Source organism: Seriola aureovittata, chromosome 12 (genome assembly GCF_021018895.1).
Source record: "Seriola aureovittata isolate HTS-2021-v1 ecotype China chromosome 12, ASM2101889v1, whole genome shotgun sequence".
Lineage (NCBI taxonomy): Eukaryota > Metazoa > Chordata > Actinopteri > Carangiformes > Carangidae > Seriola > Seriola aureovittata.
The window spans coordinates 14,145,411-14,156,991 of NC_079375.1; the positions used below are offsets into that span (position 1 = coordinate 14,145,411).

Genomic DNA, 11,581 nt, shown 5'->3' on the forward strand with positions numbered 1-11,581 from the left:
GGTTGAGGGTCAGCTTACATCACAAGATCATATTACACGTAGTGTGATGGATGTGTCTTTGCAAACTCCAACAAATGAAGCCAATAAATCATGAGTCAGTTTCAGAGCATAGTTTCTTCTGTATTTAAGTCCAGCCTGTAGTGTGAACTGGGGATTGCACTTCTGTGAACTCATCCAGCACTAGAAACTTCATTATTCAGGTAACTTATTGTGAGCTAGAGGATGTTGATTCAACTGTGGTTGCAATGAGGCGTCCTTTAATCAAATAACAGTTTAGTAAGTGATGATGGGCATGCAAGATCCATAGTGATTTGAAGAAACAGTGATCATGCTTTTGAAAACATACAATGAAAACAATGTTTGATGTGTTTTATATTGACTGGTGCGAAGCACTTTTGTTACTTGTATTTAAAAGTGCTATACAAATCAAGTTTTATTTCAAATAAATCAAATAAGTAATAACAAATAATTCTAAGTTTCAGTAGGCCTCCAATATTTCACTGTGAGGCCGAACTTAGCTGTGGAATATTAGCATTTCATCTTAGGAAATGATTCCATTTTCTATTGTTATATCATTACATAGGTCAGGTGTTTCTCAACCTTAATGCTGGGATCCCATTCAGATTTTCAAGTGTCAAATCAAGATACTTTATTCGTACAGCCCAGTATTACATACAATGTCTCATAGGGCTTTTCTGACCCATAACAGCAACTGATGTGTTTTAATGAAATTTTAATTCAAACTTCACAGGTCACAGGTCAAAAACTGTTGAGAAACTCAGATGCAGACTCCATTGTGTTTATTGTATATTAACTGTCTTCATAGTGAAAGTTACTGCTGTGTTCAGGCATCATGATTATTCATTTTATCTGATGGTGAAATTACCATTTCTATCATATCGTAATCAGACATGTTTATTGCTGATTGTGTGCATTAGGTCTGAGAGCAGTGAGTTAGAGGGAACGTGCTTGTGAATGACTGTTAGAAAGTGGCTCATTACTCAGTTACATGGAAGAAAGAGAAGAGACATGAAATGATTTCAAGCTTGTTATTCACAAGTTTTTGTTTCGAGTTATTGGAATTTTTAAATAGAATAGACAAGGATACAATACATTTTATAATTCTTATGATTACTGCAACATTCATGCAAGTTTTTATTAAATTACACTGTATATGAATGAGCTGGTGCAAAAGCAACAGAACATTGTGGTGCAAACTGGCAGTTTTTCATGTCAATATTAGATTCTTGTCAGCATCAGCAGGTCTTAGGGCTCCTTCTTCTTCATCTCTGGAAATAAGGCAGCAAAATATAATGTAAACAATGTCAACAAAACACAAAACACTGTGCAAGAATGAGCTGGGCATGACTTACTGCTAGTGAGTGGAATCACTCATCATCACCATGTCACCATGTTCACAATGTACATGTTAGTTTTGACAATTAGACCTTGAAATAAAAGGGATTGCCCCAGTAATTTAACAATAACATCTCTTGATTCAGAGAAAGAAAGAGAACCAAGTAAATTTCCTTTGGAAAAAAGTTGAATCATTTCATCTGGTGGCAAGTTCACTTATTTCAATTATTTAATGTAACCTCTAGAATAAAACAATTATTAAAATGGATTACAGTATGTGTGAGCATGTAAGACAAACCCTCACCTTCTTAGAAATGCGGTCCAGCATCAGTTGAGCAGGACTGTCAGAAGTACACACATCAAGCAGGACGTCTCCAGAAGCCTCGAAGGAGGTCAAGTCCTCAGCCTTGTATAGATTGTCTGGCCTGCAAATAGGAAAAAAAAACATTCAGATAACATATAAACATAATATATCAAGGTAATAATCATAAAAAAGTGCACATACAGAGGGTTGTGCCACTACAATAAGAACTGTGCACCACATACATTTTGAGCTATTTTAAAATGATGCAGAGTAAGAAAAGATTACCGTCTTGTGTAGAGGTTGGAGAGGCAGCCTTTGAACTGGTTTCTTCCCAGGACCATGGAGCCAGCTGTGTCAGGTATAGAAGTGCTGCCACTCTGCTCCTGACCCTTATCTTCATCATCAATAAGCAGCTCAAGCCTGTTTTGGAAACATCATCATAGTATATAATGTAAATTAGAGTTAGAGTATTTATTTTTTTATTGTATTGATTTGCCATGTAGTTGTTTGATTTCAACTATAGGGCAACTTTTTCTTTTACCCACGTGTTCTACATGTGTTTGAGAGTTAAATATGTACGGACGTCACATGAATATATTATATGTTCAAATGTAAAATCACTGCTTTCTTCATACCTTCCAGCTCTTCTGGTTACAGTCAAGTAATGCCACTGGCCATCGCGGTATTGTTTGTTAGATTTCAACATCTTGTCATTGAAATTGAGAATCAAGTGGCCATTTTTCAATCTAAGACTGATCCCATTAGCCTGAGAAAAAACAGAAAAGATAAAGGGTCTTTAAAATCTGAGTTCTACCTGATGTCTTGCACAAATCAGATCTCATAAGTCATAATTACAACATCAGATTATAAAATAAATGTAAGGACTGACCAGCTGTTTGTCATGTAGAATGACACCATCATTCTCTGTGCTCTTGAATCCGAGAGAGACAGTAACGTCATTGGCCAGGCTAAAGCCTGTGAGCTGCGATGACAAGGAGCTCCCCAAGCTGAACTCTGCTTTACGAGAAACCTAGACAAGAATATGGACATTATACATTAGTTCATTAGACACGTAACCTAACTGTGGTCTGGGCAGTGGTACCAATGTGCAAACACGTTCGTGGTCTGGGATGCAAAAGTTAATGTCCTACCAGGGTATCCTTGGGACATCCTTTGCTGATGCCCACTTGCTCATCAATGGGCTTAAAGTCCTTATTCAGCTTCATATTCTTCAAGCATCCTTTGAATGGTTGTATGGTGATGTTATGTCTGGGAGGAGGAACAGGAAATCAAGTCATTCTCGCTACAACTCACAACCCATAATGACTAAAAGCTAAATGGATAACCACATACCTTTCCCTCACGTGCTGTGGGGCACCACCAATGTAGAATTCTTTAAACTCTCTATTGTTGTACTGAGCTTTGATTGTGGCCACTGTCGCAGTGCCAATACGAACTGAAAATTCCTTGTTGGTGCTAACAATGAGGATATCTGCCCAGTCGCTTGTCTGAGGAAAAGAGAAGAGCAAGAAGTGGTTGAAAGAATGATTCTTTATTTACCTGTGTGTGAGTGCCTCCAGAAAACAAAAAAAGAATATTCTTACCGGGAATGTTTTCACATTCGCTTGTGCACTGCCAAGATTACTATGTATAAAAATGACGCCCTTCTCTATTGTCACGGTGAAGTAGTTGTCCTGTGTTGAAGAGGAAACAGAATAATCACATTCGTGCAAACAGTAGTTATAATTCTATTTCTATACAATCTATTTATGCGGTAACAATATTAACAATAATTTACCTCACTTCCTACGTATAAGAGTAGACCGTTTTCTGAACGAGCCAAGAAAGGCATACTGATGAGGAGCACGGGGGACATTTTATTTATAAACACTCTGCCATATCCAGTGCCTTCAAAGTAGTCAGAATCCATTGGCGGCACGTACCTAGACAGCGGGGAAAATCAGGTTTTAAAATTCAAAGATTTTTCTAATGTATCTCAACATTTTCACACTTAGCACATGTCCTTCATAGCAAAAGATTTAAAATTCTGTTTGTCTTTGTGGTCTTGAGGGCCTTTTCCATCCACCCCTTTATCTATACCAATTAATTCCTTTTCTTTAATCACAGTGCTGGACTATTCAAGCAACCTCTGGGCAAAAAGCAGGAAGAATTTCTGGACATGTTACCAACCTAATCCAGGGCTAATGCACGGTAAAACATGAGTAAAAGGCTGCAGCCAACCTGAGCTACTGTACATGTCTTTGTCATGACCAAAATCAACAAAAATCAAATAGAAAGGACCAGTGCCAAATTAAAACCCTTGCTTGGGAAGTGCTCGTGCCACCAAAGAGTGAGAGAAGAAAAAATTTACCAGATCAATGAAAGCAAAAACTAGAGTCGAGTCTTACTGAAAAAACATTAGATGGCATTTCAATATGGAGATAACTTGTTTCTTACAAGCATGCGATACAATACCATACAAGCATGCTTATACTTTTAAAATATATCTAACGTTGAGTTTCTCTCAGCGCTAATCACATCAGGACGTACCTCTTGCATGGAGTCAGCAAATTAATTTTCTCTGCCTTTCGGAAATTATAGAGACTGATGACTTTGTCATTAAAGGAGGAGAACTCAATGCAGCCCTTGTATTTGGGGTATCTCAGAGAAGGCGGTGGCTGAGGAGAAGCACAACAGAGAAATTTATTAATAAATGCTAGTTAAAAAATTTATAATAATAATAACAGTATTGCTGTTCTTAATTCCATTGCTGCTTACAGTGAAGTTGGAAGGGTAGCCTCCAACATAGAAAACAAAATCTGTGAGGGTGAGGTCCAGGAGGTTCTTGTTCTCCTCTCCTTGCTTCGTGCCCACAATGGGCTCACCAGGAGTGTTCGAGGTGATATCTTTTGTGAGGATCATCTCTGCATCTTGGTAAATTCTAAATTATAAGAAGGAAAAAATATTCATATTTTTATCATACCTACATCCCTCACATTCTTCACAAACCTCCTGGGTCTTTTGCATTTTAAAAAACAGACAGGGTGATGTAGCAAGTCACAGTGGATAAGAGTGGAAATGAAAAAAAAAGAAAAAAAAAGAAAAAAAAGAAAGTGCATTTACACTTTTACAGGGCACAACACCGAAAACAGGTGAATGTATAACTGAGATGTCAGTTTACCTGGTAAGGTTCACTCTGTCGAACTTGGCTGGCTCAGATGCAGACTTGGTGATGTAACCTGTTTTCATCGTATACTCCTTTCCGTTGAGCTTGTACACACCGTACAGCACGTTGCTCTTCAGGAACATACCTATGTAGTTCTTAGAAGACTACAAAACACAAGCTTGTTAATACCTTGTCTACAATTACAAAGTAAATCTGTATGTCAAAATACATAGTATTTGGATTCACTTACATCTCTATTGCCAAGGTACAAGACAAACATGTCGTTATTGTCTGTGGCCTGTCTGCGTCGGCGTCTTCCATCTCCCCTGCTTTCAGGTCTCTGCAGCGACAGAGACAGAGATGTGTAGGCCTTCAGATCCTCCAGATCCTTTGGTGGACGCAGCTCCACATGGCCATCGCCTGTAAACTTCATGGGAACCACAACCTGGAGAGAAGATATGGAAAGTGGAAATTAGATCCAACAAGGAGGAAAACTACACAGGGGTACAGGTTTGTTCCAATTGGACTTGGTGGCGTATACAGAACATGGGTAAATATGGATGCATTTACAGAGTGGGACCTCACCCTGTTAGCGGTATCCCGGGCCTGTTCAATGAGGTCTTTGATCTTCTTGATGTTCTCAGATATGTTGCCAATGGGAGAGAACTGCGATGCCAGGTTCTCCACCTCTGAGATCTTAACATTCAGAGATGGGATGGTATTCAATAAGTCCTTCACTGCAGGAAGAGGATAACAGTCAGTCTTTACAATATAAAAAAAATGGTTATTCTGTATCATAAAAAATATAGCCAAATGTCCCTATGACATTTTTTCAAACTCTCACCTGACTTGTCCACATTGTCCAATACATTGCCTAGGTTGGGGTCCACAGGAGTGACACTGAACTTGTCAATTTCCTTTTTGATTTCATTCAGTTTGTCCATAGTGTTGCTGGCCGTGTCATTAGCTAAAGCTGCCTTTCTTTTTGCTTCATCAATCATATTACCAATGTCATCTGCTTGGGAGAAACGAGTAATTAGGGGAAATGAAGAGGAAATATGAATTCTGGCGAACAGACTCAAACGCATTCATTTTAGCAGTCACGCTAATCCTGTCGCCCATCTCGACTTGCTGTACCTCTCTTGATGTCATTTAGTTGGTTCTGTGCATCAAGCAGGTCTTTCTCAAGCGCTTTCTTCTTCTCGTCAGCGTCGTCCATGCGTTTTTTCAGGTCATTAATGTTGTCAGTAGCACCTGTTTAAGAAAAACAAAGATTAGTGACTGGGCTGTGGGGCAATTTCTTTAAAAAAAAAAAAAAAAAAAAAAAAAAAAAAAAAAAAAAAGAAGAGCAATTTAAAAAGAGAGTTGAATACCCTGTAGGTTTTCCTCTGTGGAACGTGCATTCTCCAGTAAGTCATCAGCAGTCTCTTTCAGGTCTTTTGCTCTTTCTGTGAGTTTCTGGTTGTTTACATTCTGAAGGAAGAAATGACATATTGGTTAATGTGACCCAATGTTCTAAAATATTATCTAGTGTTAAGTATTCTATCAAATGCTTAATGTATTTTATATTAAAAAAAAAAAAGTGGAGAAAGTTTAAATATGAAGTCTGTGGCTTACATTCAAGGCATTGTCTGCTGCATCTTTGGCCTCATTAGCCGCTGCCTCAGCAGCATTAATGGCATCTGTGATGTTCTTGTAGGCATCAATAGCATCTTTGGCATTACGCACCTCAGTACGTCCACTTGCATCCTTCACAGCACTATACAAGATAACACGAAGAAAAAAAAAAACAAGAGACATAAGAATGCAAGAACATAGGAAAAAAAATCTCAAGTAGTTTCAATTGACAGACTGTGTTTATATCACTGAAGCAGGAGTTCTCAGCATAAATAACAAAAAATATTTTGCTGAAATCCACTCATTAAACATCAGGTTTTATTGAAATAGGGTGTATTTCTTGTTTGCACAATAAACCTACTCCTCAAGTTCCTTTGCCAGCTTGTCAAGGTTCTTAGCATGAACCTCTGCAGCCTCCACGATGTCCTCCTTGGCTGCTGCTTTGGTAATCTCATTCACCTTCTTGGTCAAATCAGTCTTGGCACCATCCAGCTGTGCTGCCAGCTGTTCGTACTCCTAAAGAGTAGAAGGACAGGAATGAGTGCAAGCTTCATAACAGCAAAAAAATGACATACCTCACATGAGAGCACAGCGAACAAAAACACTGATCATTATCTGAGTGGATGGCAAGTTAGGACTTGGCAGCTCGCTTGTATGGGATCACAAGCGGGTGTTTCAGTGTTTCAAAATACTTTGGCTTGTATTTAGAAGCAATAAAATACAATATATGGAAGTACATAATTCTGAGTACAGAGACTATTGGAGGTACAGAACAATAAACTGTTTGTCAAATGTACCGTTTTACTGTCGGTGAGCATTTTCACTAAATCCTCAGTTTTCTGCAGCTCGTCCTCTGCCATGGCCATTTGGTCCTCCACAGTCTTCTTCTCCTTTTTTAAGTTTTCAATACGTGTCTGTGGGAAGCATATGAATCAATTTCATTACAACTGTGTGATCACTAGTACAAACTGTAACAGTACCACAACTTGTGAAGCATTTTATACTGTGCTAACATAATACTTTACCATTAAGATACACCATGCAGACTATTCATGCTATATCTTTTTTTTTTTTTTAAATGACATCATAGAAACAAAATAAAACATACCTTCATTGTAGCTTTTATTCAGCACAGTTGTTTACTATTAACTAACAAGTCCACACATATTCCTCATAACTGATTAACTACTTGGCTTGTGAGTTACCTGCAGGTCGTCCAGTGCCTGAGCGCTGAGTGTGTTCTCAGCGTTGGCTTTTTTCACCAAGTCTGACGTCTCCTTCAGAGCCTTATCCAGGTCCTTCAGCTTGGCTTCGTAATTCTCCAGAAGCCCTTGAATCTTCTCTGCTGCAGCCTCATTCTGGTCACACTGCTTACTTATATTAGCCTTGACATACTCGAGCACTGGAGAATAAAATAAAATAGAATAGAATAGACATCTTACTGATACAACCACATCAGTATTCTGAATGTGAATTTCTGGAGGGGTTCGGAAGAATTTACTGAATCTTCTACTTAGAGGTTAAGTCTCATACGTTTCTTGGCCTCATCCATTTCTTTCTCAGCAGCTGTCTTCTGAGGGATGAAGTTCCTCTTCTCCATCTCTTTCACCATACGCTGAGCCTCTTCAAGCATTTTAGCCAGGCTTTCATTGGGCACCACATCACCGCTGGTGCCTGCCTCATTCAGCTGGTGAAGCAGAGCTTCAAACACACAAAAACACTCAGTTAAACAAATGTTTAGGCTCTGATATTCAATGCCATTAAATGTTATAGGATGCTGTGATGCTATCTATACAGCAAACATACTTCTACAAACAAACACAATTGAGAGTAAGAGTCCCAAGGAAAGATGAAAACAATGGTATTACGATACCAACAGGCATGACAGAGTTGTGCTGCCACTGAAGTTTCCCTTTACCTTGGATTTTCTTGAGCATGTTTCTAATCTCTGAGTCCAGATCCTTAGCCCTCTTGTGGGTTTTCTCAACCTCTGCCACTGCCTTGTCAGCATCGGCACTCCTTTTATCTGCCTAAATAACAACAGATACAGACGATACACATTTACACACATCTTCCCACTTATTGTTGCCTGCTGATTATATATTAATAAAATGTTAGGCATTGGCTCCAGCACTCTACCTTGTCTTTGAGGGAGCTGATGTCATCTGAAAGATTGTTTCTATCCTCTTCCAGCTGGTCGACTCTGGACGTTTGGGTGTTGATGGCAGAGCTGAATTTGCTGACAAGAATCTGCAAAAAGCACAGGAGCAAAAATGTAAAGTAAGCTGCGTTGGCTGTAGGTGGTGTACTGAAGCCTGAAGCTGACAGGGGCTGTTTTCCAACAGTGCTGTGGGAATTATTTACCTGCACATCATAAATGAACAAAGAATGCACACTCAAATGAGCTGGATCTAACACTCGGATTATGAGGGAATGGTAAACGACAAGTCGCTGCCACAAACCCTGGCATCCAGCGGTGTAGTCTGTAACTCGTGTTGACACACAGGATGTGGAACAAAATTATCTGAGATTGCTTATCAGCAGGGATCTCGAATGTTTGAACAAGCACACCCATCCTGCACCAGATTGTTTGTGTGTATGTGTGCATGAGTATACTGTATGTGTAAGAAATGGCCATGTGCAAAGTACAAATCAAATCAGGCAACAGACCTTGTTGTGCTTATGGCAATACATTTGACATCAGGATTTGGCATGATCTAAATTTGAATCTATGACTTTAAAAATATCTTTTAGTGTTCTTCACATCGTCTTTTTCACGCCTAAGGCCTTCAGAGCGAGTGAGCATGGTTACAGAAAACTGGCATGTTACCTTGGTGTCTGATACAGCCTTCTCCAGCTTCTTCAGCCTGTCCTGAGAGGAGGCACTGGCAGAGGCGTTGTCCATCCGAGCCTTGATCCTTCCCAGCTCTTCATCCAGCTTCTCCAGATCTTGTAGTAATGTCTGGGCACAACTGTCACACTCTGGAACACAAAGGAGGATTTGATTGACAATTGACCCCACTGCATTTAGCGCAAACTGCCCGTCACAGAGTCAGACCTCATTTCTCTTTGTTTATTTACCTTGACAGCTCTCATCTGTGTTTGTGTCTCCAGGCTCCAGTGTGTTCTTGCAAACTGCAGAAACACAGAAAAAAATTAATTTAAATTAATTGAATCAGCTAAAATGTGGAAAAAACAGTGAATGAATGCATTGTTTAAAAAATGTCAGTCCACAATCTAACCTCCAGTCCGGGGATCACAGTTGTTACCATTGCCATTGCAATTACAGGGCCGACAACTTCCTCCTGGTGTCAGTGGCTCACCATAGTAACCAGGAGCACATCTACGGCAAAGAGGAATAAGAAAGACAGAATAAGGGGCTAAATTGAAATGAGCCTACAGTATCTGCACAGAATTTCAACACCATTACTTGCCCTAATAGACTGACTGGTCCATACTGACACTCACCTCTCACACTTGTCGCCAGTGTAGCCTGATCTGCAAATACACTCCAAGTTTCCAAACATCTCTTTACAACCTACTGCAAAACTGTGGAGTGATAGTGAGATTATGATTTAGTTCCTGAATTGAGCATTTCCATTTAATGATATAACACAGCTGTTTAGGGTGTTTTGTTTTTTTCCCCCACCTGTTTGTGGGCACGCCAAATGGACACGGGCACACTCTGCAATTCCTCTGAGCCGCGTTGCCATAGTAACCTTCTTTGCAGCGTTCACATTGGTCCCCAGCTGTGTTGTACTGACAGTTCTGAAAAAGATGTGATGTATTCATTAAACCACTTCCAAACTATATGAGGAATAAAGGATGCGAAGAAGCAAAAACACCAGACACTGTATAAAAAAACAAAACTCAAGTACTACGCCTGCACTGCCAAGAGCCTTTTACACACACATACTGTACCAAATCAACCAGACATCGCTCTTTTATTACACTGATGCAGGAATGCAAACATTTAGAGGCAAAGAGAAAATACATTTCCCTGCCAATCTGTCAAAAAGAGTGTGTCTGATCGCTCGACAGAGAGCGTTTTCAGCCACTTGTGTCCATTTGACTTTGAGTTGCTAGGGTGTGGATTCATGTGGCTTTGCACACACAGGCCCGGTCTTGAGTGTCTTGCATAATAACACAACATGGCTGAGGTTTTGAAACGGGTAAAGGCTGATCCTCCTAACAAGGAGAATTATGAGGGAGAGGGGCCCTGTATCAGGAAATAAGGAAGCCATATCAAATAATATCAAAAAACAACACAACGCCACAGGCAGAGTAGCAGGGTTGGGTCAGAAAAGGTGCCCACAGACGTACCCTGAATGTGAGAAGTCTAGACTCTGACTAAACAGTGGCTCATGCTGGAGTCAGCTGGGTTAAATTAATCACACTTGGTTTTAGTGTGTATGTGTGGGTGTCTACCGTATATCTCCGGTCATGAAGTCATTAATTAGGGCTCCTTACCAGACACCTCCCTGTCCTGTCCTCACACTCATTGGCCAGACCGTTGCACTCACAGGGCAAACAGCGGCCCAGGTAAGTCCCACTGCCATCTCTGTAGAAACCAGGAGCACATTTCTGAAAAAGACAAACACAAATATACAGACATGATTACTGAAACGACCGCTTTCAACAGTATAACCCATATACCCAGGCATACCACTGTATAATTATATTTGAATTTAAAAGCAACTTTGTTATTAGAACAATTTTGATACTAAGGGCGGAAATATACTGGCAGAGAAAATCTTCTATCGTGTTATATGTAAGGTTATATAATTATGCTGATATAAACTACTGGATTCAGTTGAGAAACTTTTTATAGATTAGATTTGTATCTGGATAATCCAATAAATTAAATGCCTTAAAAAAAAATTAGGGTTGTTTATCATGATACAAAAATCCTATTATAATCTAAATAGTATAAATTTAAATAAAGCTCATAAATCTCTGACTGCTAAGTTTCAATCTACTAAGGGTAGATATAAACACATTACTTCACCTTGAAAAAAATAACGTACAAATGCACAACATAATACCAATTATCCCTTCAGTTTAACAGAGGCTAAACTTATAAATTGTAAAAATAGCATTTTTTTCATCTAAAAATACCAGTGTTTCCAGAGATTTTG

The 11,581-nt window shown here is 39.4% G+C and overlaps 1 protein-coding gene across 3 annotated transcripts in view; it reads right to left on the reverse strand.

Moving 5' to 3' along the window:
• LOC130178367 (laminin subunit alpha-3-like) overlaps window positions 1-11,581 on the reverse strand; it is a 53,230-nt gene that overhangs the window by 5,222 nt on the left and 36,427 nt on the right. For 2 of the 3 annotated variants that reach the window (XM_056390491.1, XM_056390492.1), the window contains 29 exons: window positions 10,914-11,027; window positions 10,093-10,211; window positions 9,912-9,992; window positions 9,686-9,786; window positions 9,525-9,578; window positions 9,274-9,425; window positions 8,583-8,693; window positions 8,362-8,473; window positions 7,977-8,144; window positions 7,649-7,845; window positions 7,241-7,357; window positions 6,805-6,959; window positions 6,444-6,585; window positions 6,200-6,299; window positions 5,964-6,080; window positions 5,671-5,841; window positions 5,412-5,563; window positions 5,077-5,271; window positions 4,842-4,990; window positions 4,439-4,601; window positions 4,211-4,338; window positions 3,459-3,603; window positions 3,265-3,354; window positions 3,014-3,168; window positions 2,812-2,929; window positions 2,550-2,690; window positions 2,296-2,426; window positions 1,946-2,080; window positions 1,661-1,781 (listed from right to left, as the gene is read on the reverse strand). In XM_056390491.1, coding sequence (XP_056246466.1) covers window positions 1,661-1,781; window positions 1,946-2,080; window positions 2,296-2,426; window positions 2,550-2,690; window positions 2,812-2,929; window positions 3,014-3,168; window positions 3,265-3,354; window positions 3,459-3,603; window positions 4,211-4,338; window positions 4,439-4,601; window positions 4,842-4,990; window positions 5,077-5,271; window positions 5,412-5,563; window positions 5,671-5,841; window positions 5,964-6,080; window positions 6,200-6,299; window positions 6,444-6,585; window positions 6,805-6,959; window positions 7,241-7,357; window positions 7,649-7,845; window positions 7,977-8,144; window positions 8,362-8,473; window positions 8,583-8,693; window positions 9,274-9,425; window positions 9,525-9,578; window positions 9,686-9,786; window positions 9,912-9,992; window positions 10,093-10,211; window positions 10,914-11,027 — 3,834 coding nt within the window. Of the gene's footprint in view, window positions 1-785; window positions 1,290-1,660; window positions 1,782-1,945; window positions 2,081-2,295; window positions 2,427-2,549; window positions 2,691-2,811; window positions 2,930-3,013; window positions 3,169-3,264; window positions 3,355-3,458; window positions 3,604-4,210; window positions 4,339-4,438; window positions 4,602-4,841; window positions 4,991-5,076; window positions 5,272-5,411; window positions 5,564-5,670; window positions 5,842-5,963; window positions 6,081-6,199; window positions 6,300-6,443; window positions 6,586-6,804; window positions 6,960-7,240; window positions 7,358-7,648; window positions 7,846-7,976; window positions 8,145-8,361; window positions 8,474-8,582; window positions 8,694-9,273; window positions 9,426-9,524; window positions 9,579-9,685; window positions 9,787-9,911; window positions 9,993-10,092; window positions 10,212-10,913; window positions 11,028-11,581 lie in introns of those variants that run through there. The other variant, XM_056390493.1, reaches the window with a different exon arrangement.